Below are 23,692 nucleotides of genomic sequence, written 5' to 3'. Positions count from 1 at the left end.
AGACCACAGGAGGACCGGGGGGGGGGGGCATTGCGATATGCCATAGGTCCCTCCCACGTGGGCGGTGCGAGAGTTGGTAGAATGTCAACAACATGCCGGGTGGTCAGGCGAATGGAGGAGAGGTGGTGGAGGAGGAGAGGGACGCCAGGAACCCGGCTCGGGACTTCGTGACTTTGGTATCCCGGCTCGCCGACGACAATCTGATGGTTGTGCGGGTAGGGGGCGTATCTGTGTGCAGTTTTAATGGATCCGATACATTGTAACGTGCGTGCGTTCTGTTGTGCAATTTTAATGGATCCGATACATTGTAACGTGCGTGCGTTCTGTTGTGCAATTTCAATGGATCCGATACATTGTAACGTGCATGCGTTCTGTTGTGCAGTTTTAATGGATCCGAAACATTGTAACAATACGGAATCCGTCCACTGTAACGTGCGTGCTGTTTTCCTGTTTCTGACGCAGAACTTGAGTACCGGCGTGGCAGTGCTCGGCGTTATTGCGATAGCGAGGAGTATCAGACTGGTAAGCCTTCTCGGATCATGTTGTACGGCTTCTCTTTATTAGCGTGTAGAGACGACGGCCACAGGGGCGGTTCTCGAACATTTTCGGACCAAACGCCACCTCGGATCAAACCCAAGCACACGTCCTACAAGCCACCCCCTAGTGGTCCGTGGCGTAATTGCAAGGGGTCCGTGAAAATAAAATATCTTTAAAAAAAAGATCCTGTGACATTTATAGGAATAGGATTATTTTACTCACATGTGACTGAGACCTTTATCTACCTAAACTATAAAGGGTAACAGGACTTTTTTCTCTAATTACATCTGTTTCACGAGTGTAATTTATTGTATTTTAATAAGAGATCTCGCTCCCGTTTGCATTGTTAAAAGTTACTGCATAAAAATTCTGTTTTGTTACATATATCTGAAAGTTACTGCATAAGAATTCTGTTTTGTTACATATATCTGAAAGTTACTGAATACATATTCTGTGTTGTTACATATATCTGAAAGTTACTGCATAAGAATTCTGTTTTGTTACATATATCTGAAAGTTACTGCATACATATTCTGTTTTGTTACATACATCTGAAAGTTACTGCATAAGAATTCTGTTTTGTTACCTATATCTAAGTTACAACTGAAAGCTCTTATTTTTGCCCCAAAGAGTGAATAAATGCTATAATGCAATTTAAAATGCAGTTTCTATCAAATTGCAACCCCCCTCCCCCAAGATCAGGTGGAGGGGTCCTCAGGGTAGATCAAAAATACGTAGGGGGGTCAAGGACCCCAAAAAGGTTGTGAACCACTGCTACAAGCCACCAATTTACTGAACGTCAGAGGAACGTGGCTGCGCACGCGCGCGCGCACGCGCACACACACACACCAGACAATAATCTCTCATCATGACAAAAGTTAAAGAACCCACGATGGTGGATTTCTTTGCTGACAAATACAACCACGTGATAAAAGGATTACGCCATGATTTTACTGGTTAAAGCTGTTACAAGGAGCTTTTTACTCAGTGGCGGCTGGTGTTGACGCATTTTTTTGGGGAGGGTGCAATTTATCTTTGCCCCCCCCCCCCCCCAAAAAAATTGTTAGACCAGCCGCCACTTCTCTTGATTACCCACCTGTCTCACAGTGGCGCCCCCAGAAATGTTTCATAGGGGCGGGGGGCAAATGGGGCCACTGAAAATCTTGGGGGTGACACACCAAAACCTAAAGCCATGACTGAATTTTGGGAATTCTATGCTGCTGTTGTAGTATACTGTATAGGCTAGTGGAAAACTGTCAATATGAGAGTTAAGAAAAATATACATTATTGATTTAAATGAACAGCACCTAATGTAAAATATCAGATAGAAGCATATTATGCATAATCAGAAGCATATTCTGCATATGCGACTCGTGGCTGGGGAGGGGGGCAGGGATAGTATCAGGGTGGCCGTGGCCACCCCTGGCCACCCCTTGGGGGCGCCACTGCTGTCTCAGTTTAATTGTTATGCCTCTGTATGACCGACATAAGCAAGTGAAACAATCTGCAGGAAGATTGAGATATTGGTAACAATTCCAAATGCTGGTGTATGTTGTAGACTCCCAGCAAAATTTGATGAAATTATTTACGGCACCCAGAGAGGCTATATAGTCACAATCAGAGATAAGCTTTCCCCAGCGCTCTATATCTTGCCAGCAGCTGTTTTTCCAGTGTGCTACAACATCTCTCTTCTCTTCAGAACGAATGCAATGTAGATCTTTGCGACAAGAGGCAGTGCTTATGTGAAAGGAAGTCTTTTGTGAAACACTACCACTTTTGTCCACAAGGGTGCGCAAAGTCGGCACAAAAAAAATCCAAACCTCCGCGTAGTAGCTTTACGTAAATCACTTGTTAGTCAAGTCGAGTCAAATGTTCAAATGTTTTAATGAATTTTCCAGTTTCTCAGTGCATACAGTAAATTTCCAGGATCGTTTGGTGCACCACTAGGGGGCTCTCTGCGTAATATCGGCGGTATGCTTGCTTACCACAGTTTGAGAACCGCTGGGCTAGAAGATCTTTATGAAGTGTGTATTAGTCCTTATAAGAGGAATTTCACTTGGCGGCTCGCTCACATGATTTATGAATTCATTTCTGCATGTTAAACTCTCAACTTGATATCCAAACCAGAGGTCCCCGCCCGTTCATGCCGAATCTGAGACTCAGTTACAGCTTCTTCTTTTTTTTTTTATACTTTGGTTCAACACATGACCCTTCGTAACGACAACGGAATTCATAAAGATCCCGGTTTGTTGCAAATGCCCCTTAAACTTGAAAGACGATAAGTGGAATTCAATATTTGACCAGAGGGAGCTCAAGTGATTCTTCACCACCCAATTATCTCACTCCTCCTCCTCAGGTCACTAAGTTCGGAGCTGTATCTGAGATCCCTGCACACTTCATCGAGAAGAACGTCAGTCTTCGAGGGAGGATACGCAAGATAACAGAAAACGGACTGGAGGCGGAGCATATCCCAATTTACGTCCCTGTCCTTTCTCCGCTGCTTTCAAGGCGTAAGGAAAAACTTGGTTGTCTTTTAGGTTAACTCGCAGATACATCGACACATACGTGGGAAGAAAATGTACGCTATTCAGAACCAGATTTAAAACCAACAAGGCTTCCTGGGGAGTGCAGCCGGTCTTACGCCGCACAGATCTTTTTTTCACTCGCAGAAAGTTGAATCGGTTCATCTGGACACAACTTCGATTGAGAGAAATGTTTCATCGCTCACCGAAGTGACGCCTGCAGTCTCGGCTGAGCGCAGGTATCCCCACCCTAGACGATACCGTGGCATAACGGCCCGAAAACAATGATCGGTTTCATATGTAAATTGCCATGAGCGTTAACTAGAGTTAAAATGGCCATGTGTACTGTTCACAGAGGATTTGGCAATGGTTGCAATCACAACATTGTAAGATGGCAACAGATGTACTCTTTGCCCCCCCCCCCAGTTCAGGGATGGTCGTTCCCTCCTCACATAGAAGGCCTCTTCTACTCCCTGTTCATCAAGGATGTGCACACCCTCATCCTTGAAAGAGTGGACACTATAGCCTGTGGATGGGTGTAGACTGCGGAGTCCTGAGGTCTGTTTGCCCCCCTGGCACAAACAGCAATATAGTGCACGCTGCTAAGTGCCGGGGGGGGGATTGCCGTGACTTGTGCATCAGGGGAACTAAGCAGAGGATGGCCAAGAGGACGGCACAACACAGGAGAGCTAACACGTAAGGCCAGGACTCCGCAGTCTACACCAGGGGTTCTCCACCCAGTCCTCAAGGAACCCCTATCCTGCAGATTTTCATTGTAACCCTGCATAGGTAGCCCTGCTTGTACTTACTCGACCACTCATCTCGCAGCACTTAATTATGCAAGGTGTGCAACATCTGACATAATTCATTGCTGATTGGTTGAATAACTACAAACAGGTACCTATTCAGGGTTGCAAAGAAAATATGCAGGATAGGGGGTCCTTGAGGACTGGGTTGAGAACCACTGGTCTACACCATCTACAGGCCAGTGGCCACTCTTTCAGGGATGAGGATGTGCACATCCTTGACAGGGAGGCACGCTGGTTTGAACGGGGAGTCAAAGAGGCCGTCTATGTGAAGAGGGAACGACCATCCCCGAACTGGGCGGGGGGGGGGGGGGGCTAAGAATACATCTGTCATCATCTTACAACGCTGTGATTGCAACCGTTCCCAAATCCTCTGTGAAGCCATTGTAACTCTAATTAACGCTCACGGCAATTTGCACATGAAACCGGTCATTGTTTTCGGTCATTATGCCGCTGTGTTGTTTATAAGGGCGGGGATACCTGCGGTCAGTAGAGACTGGAGAGGTCGCTCAGACGGGCGACGAAGCGTTTCTCTCCCAATAAACGTTGTGTCCCGATGAAGCGATTCGGCTTTCTTTGATTGGCAATCAAACATTTTCAATTTCAACAAGTTTTAGCATCTGTGTCAATAACACAAATCCCAGCAGCTATTTCTCCGGTCCGTTAAACCCCCCCCCTGCAGGATTTACCTTTTCTCACACATTTCAACGTTTACCTTGTCTGTTTTTGAAATAGAGGGGTCACCACGTGTGGCCTCTCAACCATTTGATTTGTTAGATTTTCTATCGCCGTAATCTGATGGAGCTCAATTTGGATGTCTCGGCGCTCACCGAAGGTGACTGTGGCTAAAAGGATCCGCGGCTGTGTTGCGTAGTCAGTTTATTCCTTCGGTGTCCGACATTTGCAGTATTTAATTACGGCCCCCGCTCATGACCGAGATTGCCCAGTAAGCTTGTTAGTCACAAGAAGCCTGTCCCGTTATCAAATTATAGCGCTGGCCGTAAAGTGAAATACTACCAGAGAGTGCCCAGTCAGCGGATTTACACGAAGGGCTCTCTTTTATCAGTCCGCCTTGACCTCTTACATTTGAAGGTATACCAAGGTCTAATACAAGGGACCGTGTCTTTGACATATAAACAAATTCCGAAGATTCATCCGCTATCCGAACCGCTTATCCTGCTCTCAGGGTCGCGGGGATGCTGGAGCCTATCCCAGCAGCCATTGGGCGGCGGGCGGGGGGGAGACACCCTGGACAGGCCGCCAGGCCATCACGGGGCCAAATTACACAGATGCACCCTGTTATCATTTAGCTCATAGTTTTGCTCGGTCAAGACGTAGCCTTTGTCGAGTTTGCCCGTGTAGAGTTTGCCAAAATTTGTGCCTCACAGAACCGCGTCGCCGTGAGGCATAAGCGCCGATGTGCCTCACAAAGGCGCCGTGTTTAAAACCTCCTCTCGTGCTTGAGAACACGGCGCTCGGCCTGCTGGCCTGCGTTTTAGCCACACTTCAGAGAGACAACGTCCACCACAGCTTTTGAACAGGCCTCCTCTGCCCTCCCCAGGTGCGCGTACTTCCTCATTAGCGGTGCATCTGGCAGGAGTGGAGCTGACGCCAGAGGGGAGGATGTGGCTGGGGAAGCAGCTGGCCCCCACCCAAACAGTCTGGCTGAAACTGATCAGCAGAGAGGAGAATATACTACACTGTCTGGTGTCCCACAGCAAGGTCAGGCAGCTCGTGGTCCGTGTCAGACGCAGGGAAACTGTCGGCAGCCCTGCAGATGTGTGAATGGGAAGGGAAAAAGTCACACAGATCCAGTCCAGTGATTTTAATCTAGTCAGGGAAGTTTAATTGTGGAATATTATTGTTAAAAGTTTCCCGGGCGTCCCTGCAGACACAACCGGCCGTGTCTGCAGGTGGGGAGCCAGACGTGGGTGTGTGTGTCCTGGTCGCTGCACTAGCGCCTCCTCTGGTTGGTCGGGGCTCCTGTTTGGGGGGGGGGACTACGTCCCCCTGGTGAAACTCCTCACTGTCAGGTGAAAAGAAGCGGCTGGCGACTCCACGCGTATGGGAGGAGGCGTGTGGTAGTCTGCAGCCCTCCCCGGCTCGGCAGAGGGGGCGGAGCAGAGACCGGGACGGCTCGGAAGATTCGGGTGTTTGGCTGAATACAATTGGGGAGAAAAAAAGGGGGGGAAAAAATCCACAAAAAAAAATAATTAAAGTTTAATTTTTCCACTTCAGACGCATCATTCGATTTGTTATAACCCCTTTAGTGCCCCCTGTCCGACCCCAGTCAGTTCCCAGGAGGTTGGGAGGGGGCAGGACTCCATATTGACAGCTTGTTAACTTGCAGGCTGTTGCTAGGCAATGATTTGAAAACAGACCAACTGACAGACTGATGATGACAACTCTTTGATTGTCCAATCAAATCAGGGTATTACAGTGATGCGATGTATTACCAGAAGCAGATTGGTTTAACTTCTGAGGTTTAATTATTGTAGTAACCAAGGTGATAGTTTCTTAAGGGGATTTATTCATCATTACGCAACAACAGCAGTTCTAACATTTCGGGTGACATCAACAAATATGTTGAAAAAATAGATTGGAAATCGATAGATTTCTTATCTTCTAATTTTTTTTCATGCAATTGTCGTTGGACTGGATCTTCAGCATTATTTCCTCGTATATTTCACCGTTTCCAAAGATATTGTTTTCTCGTGAGCAGTACGCACCACCAGAGTTAACAGATCTCTGCTACAATGATAATGAGGTTTTTTTACCCCAAAATGGTCATTTGATTTCAGTACACAAAAATATAGCTTGGCAGCCCGTTAGCGCAGTGGTTAGTTGTGCTCGCCTCACAGCTAGAAGGTCCTGGGTACGAGCCCCGGGGTCGTCCAACCTTGAGGGTCGTCCTCTGTGTGGAGTTTGCATGTTCTCCCCGTGTCTGCGTGGGTTTCCTCCGGGGGCTCCGGTTTCCTCCCACAGTCCAAAAACATGTAGGTCAGGTGAACTGGCCGTACTAAACTGCCCCTAGGTGTAAATGTGTGGGTGTATGTCGGCCCTGTGTGGTGGCCTGGCGGCCTGTCCAGGGTGTCTCCCGCCTGCCACGCATCGACTGCTGGGATAGGCTCCAGCATCCCGGCGACCCTGGGAGCAGGATAAGCAGTTTGGGTAATGGATGGAAAAATATAGTTGAGTGTACATTCAAACCTAAGGAGGGTAGGTGCTGGATAAAAGAATATACAGCAGTTATCTGCACACCGGAATAAGAACTCCCTCATTTTATTTGGTTTCACTTAGCGAGGTTTCAGCCAATATGGTCGTGCCGCTTAGACCATCCATCCATCCTTTATCCGAACCGCTTATCCTGCCCTCGGGGTCGCGGGGATGCTGGAGCCTATCCCAGCAGTCGTTGGGCAGCAGGCGGGGAGACACCCTGGACAGGCTGCCAGGCCATCACACACACACACACACTCATACCTAGGGTCAATTTAGTACGGCTGAGTCACCTGACCTACATGTCTTTGGACTGTGGGAGGAAACCCACGCAGACACGGGGAGAACATGCAAACTCCACACAGAGGACAACCTGGGACGACCCCCCCCCCCCCAAGGTTGGACTACCCCGGGGCTCGAACCCAGGACCTTCTTGCTGTGAGGCGACCATGTTAACCACTGTGCCACCGTGCCACCCTGCTTAGACCAGTTTAAGCCCCCCCCCCCCAAAAAAAAGAGTGGTCATTTGATTTCAGTAGCCATTTCCTTCACACACCAACATCTGCCTTGTCTTTTCCAGCAGGGGTCAGTGTGGCGCTACAGCGTGAATGAGGAGGCGCTCCGGCTCGGTCTGGCGCGCACCGTGCCCATCTGCGGACTCCCCCCTGGCTCTCGTCCCTATTGGCGTCTCCACAAACGGTTGGCGCAGGCGGAGTTTAAAGCCGAGAAGAAAGGGCGTGGCCTGTGGAAGGAGGACTCGGTATGGGAGAGGGCCTCAAGGAGTATTCGGGACAACGCGCTGTTCAGAATTCTGAGGAGGCTCTTCAAGAGGGCCAAAGCCACTAAATGACTGATCAGTATGATGGTGGGAAGTTTGTCGGTTCAGAGTTCAGGCCAAAATGACTTGGACCCAAATGACCCAATGTGTTGTGTTAATAAATGGAAACACGTCTACTGCATGAGCGGCCCAGGTCTGGTTCTGAACATCCCTAATTGGGAAAGTGCGGTCTTGAACATTGTTATAATCTGTGTGATGTTTGTCGGTGACATTTTCAACCTCTGTGAAGACACTTATCCAGTGGGATACACGTCGGAAGACAAAGCTAAAAAGAAATTGCACACATGTACAGTACAGAGTATGAACACACACACACAGTACACACATACAGACACACACACACACATATTCTACAACAGCTAAACCTACACACGTATACACTCAAACTGCTCTGTAGTCTTTTCCTACTTTCCTTCTCGTGTGTATTAAACTCAGGTTTCTGTCTCCTCTCAGCCCTCAGCGGCGGCTGCTCCGATAAGCCGCTCTTGCTTTTGCTTTCGGCTAAATTCATTCAAACTGATAAAAACGTTGTGGGCAAACTTTCAAATCCTGATACTAATCCTGTGTCTCTTACTCGCCCTGTTGAACCACAACCTCAAAGCCCCCGTTCCTTAGCCCCGCCCCCTCTGTCAGCCCCTGTATCTGTGTGTGTGTGTGTGTGTGTGTGTGTGTGAGAGAGAGAGAGACATGCAACCCCCTTTGCCCCCCCCCCCCAAAAAAGCAGAGGGGGTGTTTTTTAATGGTGCTCTAAAAAAGAGGGTGGGGGTGCACTTGTCCCTGTCTGAGATCACTGTTGCCATAGAAACGCCAAATCTGAGAGACAAAGCGTGTCAAGGGCTAAACTTTGCCCCCCCATCCCCCCCCCCAAAAAACACACAGGAATCCCATGTGTGCATTTGTGTGTGTGTGTGTGTGTGTGTGTGGAGGAGGAGCATTTAGAAAAAGGGACCCACAGACTTAAATTGACTAAGACATTAGAGCAATTAACCACCAGGAATCAAGCGAGAGAGCGGAGTGGCCATGAGCTGGGCCTGCCAGTGCTTTTCTGGACCCGGTGTCCCTCTCTGGACCCGGTCACCCTCTCTGGACCCGGTGTCCCTCTCTGGACCCGGTGTCCCTCTCTGGACCCAGTATCACTCTCTGGACCCGGTGTCCCTCTCTGGACCCGGTGTCACTCTCTGGACCCGGTGTCCCTCTCTGGACCCCGGGTCCCTCTCTGGACCCAGTATCCCTCTCTGGACCCGGTATCCCTCTCTGGACCCGGTGTCCCTCTCTGGACCCGGTCACCCTCTCTGGACCCGGATCCCTCTCTGGACCCGGTGTCCCTCTCTGGACCCAGTGTCCCTCTCTGGACCCGGTGTCACCGTCTTGGAAAAGCAAATACAGAAATTCGGTCACAACACTGCAGCTTACGCGCCAGTGTGCTTGTTTGGTTGAGCTCCGTGGCCCAGCAAGAGGTGGCGGAGCGGCTTTGGAAAGGGGGGCTGTGTGTGTGTGTGTGTGTGTGTGTGTGTTGTGTATGTGTTGTGTATGTGTGTGTGTTTGTGTGTGTGTGTCTCAGGGTTTCGGGGGAACTTGGGCTCCGAAAGGTCGTGCTTCGTCAATCTAATGAGCGCATGGAGATTAGAGCAGAAGAGAGGAGAGTTTAAGAGGGGTACAAGGGGGGGTTTTGGGTCCATGCACAAAGGCTGAAGGGGAGGAGTCCCGGTGCAAGGAAAGGAGGGGGTGAGGGGGTGGGGGTGAGGGGGCGGTGATGAATCAGCCAGTCTCGCTTTTGTTGTGCAAATGTTACTAGCGGCTGTTACTGCTGTAGTGGCCTGTGATTGGTGGGCTGGTTTAAATTGTAAGGTGCGTCTCGGCCTGACGGCTGGCACCGCCAGACTTTGGACTGTCACCGGGAGAGGAGGTGTGGGAGGGAAACCACGGCTGAGGGAGTAAACAAGGCCGATGAACAAGTGGTTTGGAGCTGACGAGCAAAAGGAAAGTTTTCCTGCAACTTGGGGCATTGTTGGGGTGTAGAAGTTTTGTTTTTCCCGTGTTGTCTCGATTGTGATTACATCCTTGAAGTGGTGCGGGTCAGATGAAAAGTGTGTTAGCCCCCCCACACACACACACACATACACACCAAGCACACTACAGTTTTACACATCTAAAATAATAACCAAAATCTTGTTTAAGCGGTAAAGGCTACAGCGGTTTAAAGGAGTTTGGTTCGGTGTTGTTGTCTGTGGACACCTGAATGGACAAAAAGACCAAATATGTCAAGTGGAATGAAAGACAGTTGAAGGGGTTCATCTGGACACCACGGTTACTGAGGGAGAAACGTTTCAGCACTCATCTAAGCGGAGATCCCCACCCTTAATAAACAGTGCAGTTGCGTAACGACCGAAACCAGCGATCGGTTTCGCATGCAAATAGGCGAGACCGTTTGCTTTCAAACCCCAAAACGCTGCGCCAGAAACGGTTCCACCCCAAGGACGGGGTCCCCCGGCACCAACAGGGCGATGTAGTGTACCTTACGTGCCGGGAGGATTTCCGTGACTTGTACGCTGGGGAAACTGAACAAGACTCCGCAGTCTGCACCATCTACAGGCCAGGGCGCCGCAGTCTGCACCATCTACAGGCCAGGACTCCGCAGTCTGCACCATCTACAAGCCAGGACTCTGCAGTCTGCACCATCTACAAGCCAGGACTCCGCAGTCTACACCATCTACAGGCCAAGACTCCACAGTCTACACCATCTACAGGCCAGGACTCCGCAGTCTGCACCATCTACAGGCCAGGACTCCGCAGTCTACACCATCTAAAGGCCAGGCCTCGCAGTCTACACCATCTACAGGCCAGGACTCCACAGTCTACACCATCTACAGGCCAGGGCGCCGCAGTCTACACCATCTACAAGCCAGGACTCCGCAGTCTGCACCATCTACAGGCCAGGACTCCGCAGTCTGCACCATCTACAAGCCAGGACTCTGCAGTCTGCACCATCTACAAGCCAGGACTCCGCAGTCTACACCATCTACAGGCCAGGACTCCGCAGTCTGCACCATCTACAGGCCAGGACTCCGCAGTCTACACCATCTACAGGCCAGGACTCTGCAGTCTGCACCATCTACAAGCCAGGACTCCGCAGTCTACACCATCTACAGGCCAGGACTCCGCAGTCTGCACCATCTACAGGCCAGGACTCTGCAGTCTACTCCATCTACAGGCCAGGACTCCACAGTCCACACCATCTACAGGCCAGGACTCCGCAGTCTACACCATCTACAGGCCAGGATTCAGCAGTCTACACCATCTACAGGCCAGGACTCCGCAGTCTACACCATCTACAGGCCAGGACTCCACAGTCTACACCATCTACAGGCCAGGACTCCGCAGTCTGCACCATCTACAGGCCAGGACTCCGCAGTCTACACCATCTGAAGGCCAGGACTCCACAGTCTACACCATCTACAGGCCAGGACTCCGCAGTCTACACCATCTACAGGCCAGGACTCTGCAGTCTGCACCATCTACAAGCCAGGACTCCGCAGTCTACACCATCTACAGGCCAGGACTCCGCAGTCTGCACCATCTACAGGCCAGGACTCCGCAGTCTACACCATCTACAGGCCAGGTCTTGCAGTCTGCACCATCTACAGGCCAGGACTCCACAGTCTACACCATCTACAGGCCAGGACTCCGCAGTCTGCACCATCTACAGGCCAGGACTCCGCAGTCTACACCATCTACAGGCCAGGTCTTGCAGTCTACACCATCTACAGGCCAGGACTCCGCAGTCTGCACCATCTACAGGCCAGGTCTTGCAGTCTACACCATCTACAGGCCAGGACTCCGCAGTCTACACCATCTACAGACCAGGACTCCGCAGTCTGCACCATCTACAGGCCAGGACTCCGCAGTCTGCACCATCTACAAGCCAGGACTCAGCAGTCTACACCATCTACAGGCCAGGTCTTGCAGTCTACACCATCTACAGGCCAGGACTCCGCAGTCTACACCATCTACAGACCAGGACTCCGCAGTCTGCACCATCTACAGGCCAGGACTCCGCAGTCTGCACCATCTACAAGCCAGGACTCAGCAGTCTACACCATCTACAGGCCAGGATGCCGCAGTCTGCACCATCTACAGGCCAGGACTCCGCAGTCTACACCATCTACAGGCCAGGACTCCGCAGTCTACACCATCTACAGGCCAGGACGCCGCAGTCTGCACCATCTACAGGCCAGGACTCCGCAGTCTACACCATCTACAGGCCAGGACTCAGCAGTCTACACCATCTACAGGCCAGGACTCCGCAGTCTGCACCATCTACAGGCCAGGGCTCCGCAGTCTACACCATCTACAGGCCAGGACTCCGCAGTCTGCACCATCTACAGACCAGGACTCCGCAGTCTACACCATCTACAGACCAGGACTCTGCAGTCTGCACCCTCTACAGACCAGGACTCCGCAGTCTACACCATCTACAGGCCAGGGCTCTGCAGTCTACACCATCTACAGGCCAGGACTCAGCAGTCTGCACCATCAACAGGCCAGGACTCCGCAGTCTACAGCATCTACAGGCCAGGACTCCGCAGTCTACACCATCTACAGGCCAGGACTCCGCAGTCTGCACCATCTACAGGCCAGGGCTCTGCAGTCTACACCATCTACAGACCAGGACTCCACAGTCTGCACCATCTACAGGCCAGGACTCCGCAGTCTGCACCATCTACAGGCCAGGACTCCGCAGTCTACACCATCTACAGGCCAGGACTCTGCAGTCTACACCATCTACAGACCAGGACTCAGCAGTCTACACCATCTACAGACCAGGACTCAGCAGTCTACACCATCTACAGACCAGGACTCTGCAGTCTGCACCCTCTACAGACCAGGACTCCGCAGTCTGCACCATCTACAGGCCAGGACTCCGCAGTCTACACCATCTGAAGGCCAGGACTCCACAGTCTACACCATCTACAGGCCAGGACTCCGCAGTCTACACCATCTACAGGCCAGGACTCTGCAGTCTGCACCATCTACAAGCCAGGACTCCGCAGTCTACACCATCTACAGGCCAGGACTCCGCAGTCTGCACCATCTACAGGCCAGGACTCCGCAGTCTACACCATCTACAGGCCAGGTCTTGCAGTCTGCACCATCTACAGGCCAGGACTCCACAGTCTACACCATCTACAGGCCAGGACTCCGCAGTCTGCACCATCTACAGGCCAGGACTCCGCAGTCTACACCATCTACAGGCCAGGTCTTGCAGTCTACACCATCTACAGGCCAGGACTCCGCAGTCTGCACCATCTACAGGCCAGGTCTTGCAGTCTACACCATCTACAGGCCAGGACTCCGCAGTCTACACCATCTACAGACCAGGACTCCGCAGTCTGCACCATCTACAGGCCAGGACTCCGCAGTCTGCACCATCTACAAGCCAGGACTCAGCAGTCTACACCATCTACAGGCCAGGACTCCGCAGTCTACACCATCTACAGACCAGGACTCCGCAGTCTACACCATCTACAAGCCAGGACTCCGCAGTCTACACCATCTACAGGCCAGGACGCCGCAGTCTACACCATCTACAGGCCAGGATGCCGCAGTCTGCACCATCTACAGGCCAGGACTCCGCAGTCTACACCATCTACAGGCCAGGACTCCGCAGTCTACACCATCTACAGGCCAGGACGCCGCAGTCTGCACCATCTACAGGCCAGGACTCCGCAGTCTACACCATCTACAGGCCAGGACTCAGCAGTCTACACCATCTACAGGCCAGGACTCCGCAGTCTGCACCATCTACAGGCCAGGGCTCCGCAGTCTACACCATCTACAGGCCAGGACTCCGCAGTCTGCACCATCTACAGACCAGGACTCCGCAGTCTACACCATCTACAGACCAGGACTCTGCAGTCTGCACCCTCTACAGACCAGGACTCCGCAGTCTACACCATCTACAGGCCAGGGCTCTGCAGTCTACACCATCTACAGGCCAGGACTCAGCAGTCTGCACCATCAACAGGCCAGGACTCCGCAGTCTACAGCATCTACAGGCCAGGACTCCGCAGTCTACACCATCTACAGGCCAGGACTCCGCAGTCTGCACCATCTACAGGCCAGGGCTCTGCAGTCTACACCATCTACAGACCAGGACTCCACAGTCTGCACCATCTACAGGCCAGGACTCCGCAGTCTGCACCATCTACAGGCCAGGACTCCGCAGTCTACACCATCTACAGGCCAGGACTCTGCAGTCTACACCATCTACAGACCAGGACTCAGCAGTCTACACCATCTACAGACCAGGACTCAGCAGTCTACACCATCTACAGACCAGGACTCCACAGTCTACACCATCTATAGGCCAGGACTCCACAGTCTACACCATCTACAGGCCAGTGGCCACTCTTTCAGCACATCCTGACAGGGAGGAACGCTGGTTTGAACGGGGAGTGAAGGACGCCATCTGCCCCTTGTCCGCTACACGGTACCGGCTCAACTCGACTGGGCTCGCTTCTGGGTCGTTTTCCATTACCGTAACAGCACCCCCCCCCCCTTCAGTGTAGCCGGATTGTCGGCTCTCCATTTTTTTTTCCAATTTAAAAATGCCGGGCGATCATCCTCTGCGCGCATTGATGACGCAAGATGACGCGTTTCTCTGACCAATCAGAGGTCTGCATTAATTCTGGCACCCGCTCCAGCTTTGTTTTTGGAACCTCGACAAAATGGCGGCACTTCCCAGTTACGGAAGACGGAAGACGGGCGAGTCTTGAGCCGGTACCATGCGGTGGGAACGGGGCACACGTTAAGAGGTCCCTGAACCGAAGGGGGGGGGGGTAGTAGTAGTAGTAGAAGTAGTAGTAGTAGTAGTAGTAGTAGTAGTAGTAGTACATCGCTTGCCGTCCTCCAGTGCTGTGATTGCGCCTCACATTTCTAGATTTGGACAAAAATCCACAAATAAATAGGAGGGAAGTCCCAAATATCACACGAATGACCCACACACTCGCAGGGAGCGGTCCGGAAACGTGTAAAACCCGTTCCATCCATTATCCGAACCGCTTACCTACCCTGCTCCCAGGGTCGCGGGGGTGCTGGAGCCTATCCCAGCAGGCACCGGGCGAGGATGCCGAAACGGTTGTGGGTCATGGTACATACTTGTGGCTTGTCTTCTGCGGGTCACAAATAATGAAGCCCAGAAAAACTTCCATATAATCGCAACCCTTCCCCAATCCTCTGACCAGTGTAACGGGGGCAGTCCTATGCTGTTCTATGCTGGTCAGCCTGCTGCACGCCCGTCACTCTCATCAGTAGCTCTGCGTTGTGTTCTATTTTGGGTGGGGCCCCAGGTGTTGTGGGGGGCCCTCAGTCTCTCATCACCATCATCACCATCATGATCAAGGAAGGAGGGGGGACACACAGGACTCTATTTGGCCCACCTTGCCATTTATTTTGGTTTCAAACCCTTCGACGAACGTCCAGTCCTCCAGCGGGAGCGGTGTTTCTTACGGACGTGGGGGTCGAAGCTCAACCACTGCCCGGACTTCACTCGTGTGCGTTAGAAGGAGAAACCTTCCACGGGACTCCGATGTAAGGAAGGATAAACAAGTATTTTATCCCACAGCTTGCAGTATCTTCTTACAGGGATACTCAAGGTTACGTTCTCCTCAACCAGCAAACCTGTGCTACGGTAAGAAACACGCGTGGCTCGGCTCGATCGCTGCTTGAGACTCCTCCCACAAAACAAAAATGGCCTCTCCCGCGTTCCCTCTTCCGTGTACCCACAAGACCTCTCTCTTAAAGCGACAGTACAAGTATATGACGGTCGTTATAAAACATACATAAAAGTAAATAATGACATGAAATAAAATGTAGTAAACACAAATAACAGCACACAGACAGGATTTGGTGATATTTCATACTCAAACAAAATAAAATAAAAACATTAATTTTAACCTGGTTACACTAGCACACGTGCCCATTGTAGCTCTAGTTAATGATCACGGCTATTTGCATATGAAACCGATGATTGCTTTGGGTCGTCATGCCCCTGTATTGCATATAAGGGTGCGGGACCTGCAGCCAGCCGAGACTGGAGAGGTCACGGACGACGAAACCGTCCCTGGACGTTGTGCGCAGATGCGCTGAGCCATGCGTAAAGACGCGTCAGACGCAAGTAGCCACGCTCTCGTTTGCAGCGACCCGCGGCTTTAAAACGAGGGATCGCGGGAGATGAGCCTGCCGGGGCTACGTTGCTCCGAATCCGTTCCAGGTTTTCGTCACAGCCGCCGGCCCCACGCTTGCAGCACTCGTTTGAAAAGGGAGCGTGCTTGTGGCGGCAGTAGGTGCGCTTCTCGCCTGCGTCGGGAAAGTTGCACGGAAATTCTGCGTCCCCCGCCAGCCGGGGCGCCGACTGTCCCACGTGTCCCGTGGCTCAGGGGGGGGGGACAGCACCAGCGGGGACAGCGTTTGGGTCGGAAGTTCCTCCGGGAGAGCTCACCAACGTGGCTCCAGATCCGGAGCAGAACCGAGCGGAGTAGGTAAGCTCGAGAGGGGTTTTCTTTTGTGTGACGTGTGCAAGGCTGACAACCGATAAGCGATTTTTTAAAATTATTTTTATGCAAACAGCCGCATGACAGCAAGGCAGCACGCAGTGCGTTTCATTCCGGGTAGGACGTGTGCGTCTGCTGCCGAGGGCTCATCTACCCAGAGGCTGGCGGTCATTTTCTCCATCTTCTATTGTGCACGGGGGGTTTCAGTGCACCTGTTAGGCGTGAGGGGGGGCACAGCACATTTAGAAACACTGTTTCAGCCGCACCCCCCCCCCCAACGCCATCACAAGTAGACAACCGGAGAGCGGAGCCATCGTGATTAGAGCATTTAATGGCTCAGTAGTAAACCATCAACAATTCCCAGACCTGATCAGTTCTCTGCCCAGATAGCATCCGGATGCGGGCCACTTCAGGCAGCGATGCGGCACCGATGGCCTCCTTCTGGCCCTGACAAAATGGACGTGAGCCTGAAGTGGCCCACATGTGTAACGGCAAATATGGCCCAAATATGCCAAATCAAATGTGGGCCTTTTTCTGGCAAAGAAGCGGTGCTCTGGATGTGACCCTGAAGTGGCCCGTGTGGTAAATGGTGAATATGGCCCAAATATCACAAAACACATGTGGGCCACCTTTGGCAAACGTGTGGCACATTGCCACGGCTCGGTTCTGGCCCAGATCTGGCACACAGGAACGGACCCCCCAAGTGCCATCATTCCGCGCGGTATGCGGGCCGGATGAAAGCGGGACGGTGTGGGACGGGTCCGGGCCACAGCAAGTTTTGCTGTCTGGGTGATAAGTTGACATTTTGCATTTTACATTTAGCTTTCTGACACTTGATCCAGCGGCTCGTCCGCTTTGGTGAGAAGACGTTTCCGTGCCTGGTGGCTGTGAGATGATTTGAGGACGGGGGTTTTCAGCAGAGCGGCAGTGATGGGAAGTAACAAAAGCCTTTATTGCACTCAGCCGGTAGCCATCCCAGAGAGAAAGAGAGCGGGCACTCCCCCTCGCAGGGCAAAGCCTTGGGGATTTTTTGAGTGGTTGTGTGTGTGTGTGTGTGTGTTTAGCAGAGGGGGGTGAAAGATGTGGAGATTTAGAGAAATGGAAAGTGTGTGTGTGTGTGTGTGTGTGTGTGTGTGTGTGTGTGTGTGTGTGTGTGTGTGTGTGTGTGTGTGTGTGTGCCACTGAATGAAGCGTGACAGTCAGAACAAAGACGTATAAATAGAGTTACGTGTTCCCATGATGCATATCATAACTAGGGTTACCCTTCGATACCCTTCACGACAAACCCCGCTGAGCGCTGTCTGCAGTTGTCAGCAGCTATCGACCCGGCCCAGAGAGCAAACTTGCTGTGGCCCGGACCCGTCCCGTACCCGACGCTTTCATCCGGCCCGCATACCGCGTGGAATGTCGGCACTTGGGCGGTCCGTTCCTGTGTGCCAGATCTGGGCCAGAACCAAGCCATAGCAATGTGCCACGTTCCTGTGTGCCAGATCTGGGCCAGAACCAAGCCATAGCAATGTGCCACGTTCCTGTGTGCCAGATCTGGGCCAGAACCAAGCCATAGCAATGTGCCACGTTCCTGTGTGCCAGATCTGGGCCAGAACCAAGCCATAGCAATGTGCCACGTTCCTGTGTGCCAGATCTGGGCCAGAACCAAGCCATAGCAATGTGCCACACGTTTGCCAAAGGTGGCCATATTTGTTTTGTGATATCTGGGCCATATTCACCATTTACCACACGGGCCACTTCAGGGTCACACCCAGGTCACATGTTGCCCAGAGCACCGCATCTTTGCCAAAAAAGGCCCACATGTGATTTGGCATATTTGAGCCATATTTGCTGTTACACATGTGGGCCACTTCAGGCTCACGTCCGTTGTGTCGGAACCAGAAGAAGGCCGCCAGTGCCGCATCACTGCCTGAAGTGGCCCACATCCGGATGCTACCTGGGAGTGGTGACGCTACAAAGACGTACCGGCCTTTCATGCAAAATCTGCCACTTTCCATCAGTACTTGGTCTTAATGAAGTGTGACGTATCCAGACGGGGCAGGTGTGTAACTCGATCCGGCGGGGAAACAAAACCCCGCTGGTAAACAACCGCCACAGTGTTGGGCACACTGTAGTTTTCTCTTTCAAACCGTCGAGCGCGAGTGTGCCGGTGAATGTGCGCGTGTATACATGAATGCATATGTGTGTGTGTGTGTGTGTGTGTGTGTAGAGGAATGCATCGGGTGTAAAGTGACTCCCTTGTTGTTATGTGACGGTAGTATTGTGGCCGGCGTATCGGTTTGCAGGGCCGCTGTGCCGGTGTGGGATCGGAGGAGTGGAAACTCGAGTCTTTGTCGGTGCTGTGATCCCTTCTGAATAATTGAGGTCTTTCTCTCCGAGGAGCAAAAAAAAAAGAAAAAAGTCAGGGGGTAGACTGGAGGTGGGCTTTTTGGGCCGAAGCGAACCGTGCATTGTGTGTGTGTGTGTGTGTGTGAGTGTGTGTGTGTTTGTAAGAGAGACAGGAGGGCTGTGCATGAGGGCTGGTTGTGGTGCCAGCATGCATGGAAAGTTCTCCAGTTTTATGCATTTTTGGAAAAGTTGTGAATGAGCGTTGTGCAACGGTGCACCCGTTTGCCTTCATGCAAAGTGTGTGTGTGTGTGTGTGTGTGTGTGTGTGTGTGTGTGCGCGTGTGTGTGTGTGTTTGTAAGAGAGACAGGAGGGCTGTGCATGAGGGCTGGTTGTGGTGCCAGCATGCATGGAAAGTTCTCTAGTTTTATGCATTTTTGGAAAAGTTGTGAATGAGCGTTGTGCAGCGGTGCACCCGTTTGCCTCCATGCAAAGTGTGTGTGTGTGTGTGTGTGTGTGTGTGTGTGTGTGTGTGTGTGTGTGTGTGTGTGTGTGTGTGTGTGTGTGTGTGTGTGTGTGAGTGTGTTTGTGTTTGTAAGAGAGTCAGAAGGGCTGTGCATGAGGGCTGGTTGTGGTGCCAGCATGCATGGAAAGTTCTCTAGTTTTATGCATTTTTGGAAAAGTTGTGAATGAGCGTTGTGCAGCGGTGCACTCGTTTGCCTCCATGCAAAGTGTGTGTGTGTGTGTGTGTGTATGTGTGAGTGTGTGTTTGTAAGAGAGACAGGAGGGCTGTGCACGAGGGTTGGTTGTGGTGCCAGCATGCATGCAAAGTTCTGCAGTTTTATGCATTTTTGGAAAAGTTGTGAATGAGCGTTGTGCAGCGGTGCACCCATTTGCCTTCATGCAAAGTGTGTGTGTGTGTGTGTGTGTGTGTGTGTGTGTGTGTGTGTGTGTGTGTGTGTGTGTGTGTGTGTGTGTGCGTGAGTGTGTGTGTGTTTGTAAGAGAGACAGGAGGGCTGTGCATGAGGGCTGGTTGTGGTGCCAGCATGCATGCAAAGTTCTGCAGTTTTATGCATTTTTGGAAAAGTTGTGAATGAGCGTTGTGCAACGGTGCACTCGTTTGCCTCCATGCAAAGTGTGTGTGTGTGTGTGTGTGTGTGTGTGTGTGTGTTGTGTGTGTGTGTGTGCCTGGATTTGTCTCTGGCTGCTCTGGTTTTCTCCCACAGTCACGAGGCGTGCACGACCGCTACGCTGAAAACTCCTAAATTGCCCTTTGGCGTCACTGGGAGGGTGAGGGATTGTGTGTTTGTTGGCCAAGCGACGGACTGCTGACCCGTGCGAGACCTCCTCTCTGCCTTTCGTCAAAAGCACACGAGGCGAGGCCTCAAACCTGTGACGAGATAAACGGGTAACGAGATGGATGGACGGGAGGATATGACATCATCGTGTCGTTCTTTGACAGCGTTCAGCTGTCGTTGGCGAGCTGGTGTGAACGGGCCCTCCCTGTTACAGGCTTGGTGCGCGTGGAAAGGCCTCCGTTGCCATGCCGACGCTCTCTCCATGTCAACCGTCCAACAAAGTAAATAAAAAAACAAAAACAAAAAAAAAAAACGAGCGTGTTGAAAATTTTCCAACACGCAGATCTTTTATGTGTAAAGCTGAGAGCGAAGTCAAAGGGGATTGGGGGGATTGAACTTGCGGTGTTTGAAACAGATACAAGACCTGACCTTCTGACTCAATAGCCGCTCCTTAGCTCCACACCGTGAGGCAAGACCACTCCTCCACACACACACACACACACACACACACACACAGGATTGGTTGCACATCATTTCTTCTTCACTTTCTTCTCCTTCTGTTCTTCTTCTTCTACTTCTTTTCATGTGCATATTGAGAGAAAATCTGATATTCAGTTTTTATTCATTGTTGACTTTTTTTTTTTGTGTGGATTTTTTCCCCCCTTTTCCCCCCCAGTTGTACCCGGCCAATTACCCCACTCCTCCGAGCCATCCGGGTCGCTGCTCCACCCGCTCTGCCGAGCCGGGGAGGGCTGCAGACTACCGCATGGCTCCTCCCATACATGTGGAGTCGCCAGCCGCTTCTTTTCACCTGACAGTGAGGAGTTTCACCAGGGGGACATAGCGCGTGGGGGGATCATGCAACCCCCCCAGTTCCCCTCCCCCTCCCCCTCCAAACAGGCACCCCAACCGACCAGAGGAGGCGCTAGTGCAGCGACCAGCTCACATCCCCACATCCGGCTTCCCACCCGCAGACACTGCTCTGTAGGGACGCCCGACCAAGCCGGAGGCAACACGGGGATTCGAACCGGCGATCCCCGTGTTGGTAGGCAACGGAATAGACCGCCACGCCACCCCATCGTTGACTCTTAACTCTCATTAACTGGCGATGACTTTCACTGCGTTACTTATTTATTAAACTTGCAGAAAGGAGACGCGCTTCAGGCGGCTGCGAAAGCCCGAGGGGATCATGGCACGCTCCCCAAATACCCCTCGAGCGAACGGGGGAAGAACAAAACCAGATCCTCATGCGACGTTAAAAATGCAGGCGCCTTCAGAGAGGCGTGCGGGGAGAAAAGAGAGAAACACAAAAAAAACCCTCATCTTTTGCTCAGCAGTGCGTATGAAGTGGTGTGCAGGCAGAGGGGTGGAGGAGCCTCCCCCCCGGCGGTACTCCCTCGGTTTCGGCTATTTTAAAGTCGGGCCCCCCGCCGCGCCCTCCTGACGAGCTCGCTCTGCGGTACCGTACAGCCTGCTTCTCTGTAACGGGAGCCCGACCCCCTCCGGTAACCCCGTCGGTCTCCCCCTATCTCCTCACCAGGTCACGCACCCGTGGCTGGCTGATCCGGAAGACACGGCTTCCACCATTCTTACAGGACAGTTGAGTTTTATCGGGGTCAGAGCTGCTGGACTTGTGTGTCTGGTTGTGTGTGTAGACGGGGCGAGCGGTGGCCCGACGCTGCGGCTGCAGAACCCAGTGGAAGGTGATTGCACAAACATGCATGCACCCACATACAAACGCTTCCTCACCTCACCTCACCTCACCTCACCTCACCTCACCTCACCTCCCCTCCCCCGTAACCTCCCGAGAGGTCGTTGGGGCACGGCTGTTGAATCCGCAACCAGTCCTCGCCATCTCCGTCTGTCCTCTACTGCCCTCTGTAAGCTGGCCTGTCCACTCTCTGATGTCACACAGCCATCGCTTCTTCGGTCTTCCTCGTCTCCGCCCGCCCCTCGCCGTGGCTTGCTGGGGGGTCTCGGCGAGGCCGGGACTCCTCGAGATGTGACCGTACCATTTCGGTTTTCTCTTCTCGCCGATTGTCAACAAGTCTTCGCGTCTTCCAGGGGCTTGTGTTATGCCTCTTCTCACCTCTTCATTTGTAACATGGTCTCTGTATGAATCCTGGAATTCATATGCCTGGAATGTTCAGGCATATGAATTCGGGAATGTTCAGGCATAGGAATTCTGGAATGTTCAGGCATATGAATTCGGGACTGTTCAGGCATAGGAATTCGGGACTGTTCAGGCATATGAATTCGGGAATGTTCAGGCATATGAATTCGGGACTGTTCAGGCATATGAATTCTGGAATGTTCAGGCATATGAATTCTGGAATGTTCAGGCATATGAATTCGGGACTGTTCAGGCATATGAATTCGGGAATGTTCAGGCATTATGAATTCGGGACTGTTCAGGCATATGAATTCGGGACTGTTCAGGCATATGAATTCGGGAATGTTCAGGCATATGAATTCGGGAATGTTCAGGCATATGAATTCGGGAATGTTCAGGCATATGAATTCTGGAATGTTCAGGCATATGAATTCGGGACTGTTCAGGCATATGAATTCTGGAATGTTCAGGCATATGAATTCGGGACTGTTCAGGCATATGAATTCTGGAATGTTCAGGCATATGAATTCGGGACTGTTCAGGCATATGAATTCGGGAATGTTCAGGCATTATGAATTCGGGACTGTTCAGGCATATGAATTCGGGACTGTTCAGGCATATGAATTCGGGACTGTTCAGGCATAGGAATTTGGGAATGTTCAGGCATATGAATTCTGGAATGTTCAGGCATATGAATTCGGGACTGTTCAGGCATATGAATTCGGGACTGTTCAGGCATATGAATTCCAAAAATTCCTAATGCCTGGAATCTTTCTGCAGCACCTCATCTCCATTGTGCTCATTCTTCTTTGCATGCAAAGGCACAAATAGAATTACACACTAAAGCAAAAGTAAATGTGCACACACGCACACACACACACACACACACACACACACACACACACACGCACACACACACACACGACAATAAAAACTGAATTCATCTAAAAATTGCTCGGGGCATCTGGGTAGCATGGCGGTCTATTCCGTTGCCTACCAATATGGGGCTCGCTGGTTCGAATCCCCGTGCTGCCTCTGGCTTGGTCGGGCGTCCCTACAGACACAACTGGTCGTGTCTACGGGTAGGAAGCCGAATGTGGGTGTGTGTCCTGGTTGCTGCACTAGCGCCTCCTCTGGTCAGTCGGGGTGCCTGTTTGGGGGGGGGACTGGGGGGAACAGCGTGATCCTCCCATGCGCTACGTCCCCCTGGTGAAACTCCTCACTGTCAGGTGAAAAGAAGCGGCTGGTGACTCCACATGTATATGGGAGGAGGCGTGTGGTAGTCTGCAGCCCTCCCCGGATCAGCAGAGGGGGTGGAGCAGCGACGGGGATGGCTCAGAAGGGTGGGGTAATTGGCTGGGTAAATTTGGGGAGAAAAAGGAGGATAAAAGGGGGGTAAACAAAAAAGCTGCTTTGTAAGATAATACAGGCACAGGGTGGTCACAGTGAAAGCCTTGTGGACCTCGTGGACCGCT

General features: G+C 51.9%; 1 protein-coding gene across 4 annotated transcripts; it reads left to right on the top strand.

The window, feature by feature from the left end:
- The first annotated feature begins 53 nt into the window (after window positions 1-53).
- c18h3orf33 (c18h3orf33 homolog (H. sapiens)) lies at window positions 54-8,275 on the top strand. 4 transcript variants are annotated; one of them, XM_056284004.1, is made up of 5 exons: window positions 57-206; window positions 463-522; window positions 2,894-3,047; window positions 5,427-5,587; window positions 7,662-8,274. In XM_056284004.1, exons 1-5 carry the CDS (start codon window positions 93-95, stop codon window positions 7,929-7,931), a joined length of 759 nt encoding a protein of 252 aa, XP_056139979.1. In that variant the 5' UTR covers window positions 57-92; the 3' UTR covers window positions 7,932-8,274. The 4 variants fall into 4 exon arrangements, with proteins under 4 accessions (XP_056139980.1, XP_056139979.1, XP_056139976.1 ...); XM_056284001.1 differs by having other exon boundaries at window positions 64-215; window positions 7,662-8,271; XM_056284003.1 differs by having other exon boundaries at window positions 64-215; window positions 7,665-8,269.
- Window positions 8,276-23,692: the final 15,417 nt, after the last annotated feature.

This window comes from Lampris incognitus, chromosome 7, assembly GCF_029633865.1.
Source record: "Lampris incognitus isolate fLamInc1 chromosome 7, fLamInc1.hap2, whole genome shotgun sequence".
NCBI lineage: Eukaryota > Metazoa > Chordata > Actinopteri > Lampriformes > Lampridae > Lampris > Lampris incognitus.
Note: the sequence above shows the minus strand (reverse complement) of the source record. Positions and strands in the feature narration are given on the sequence as shown.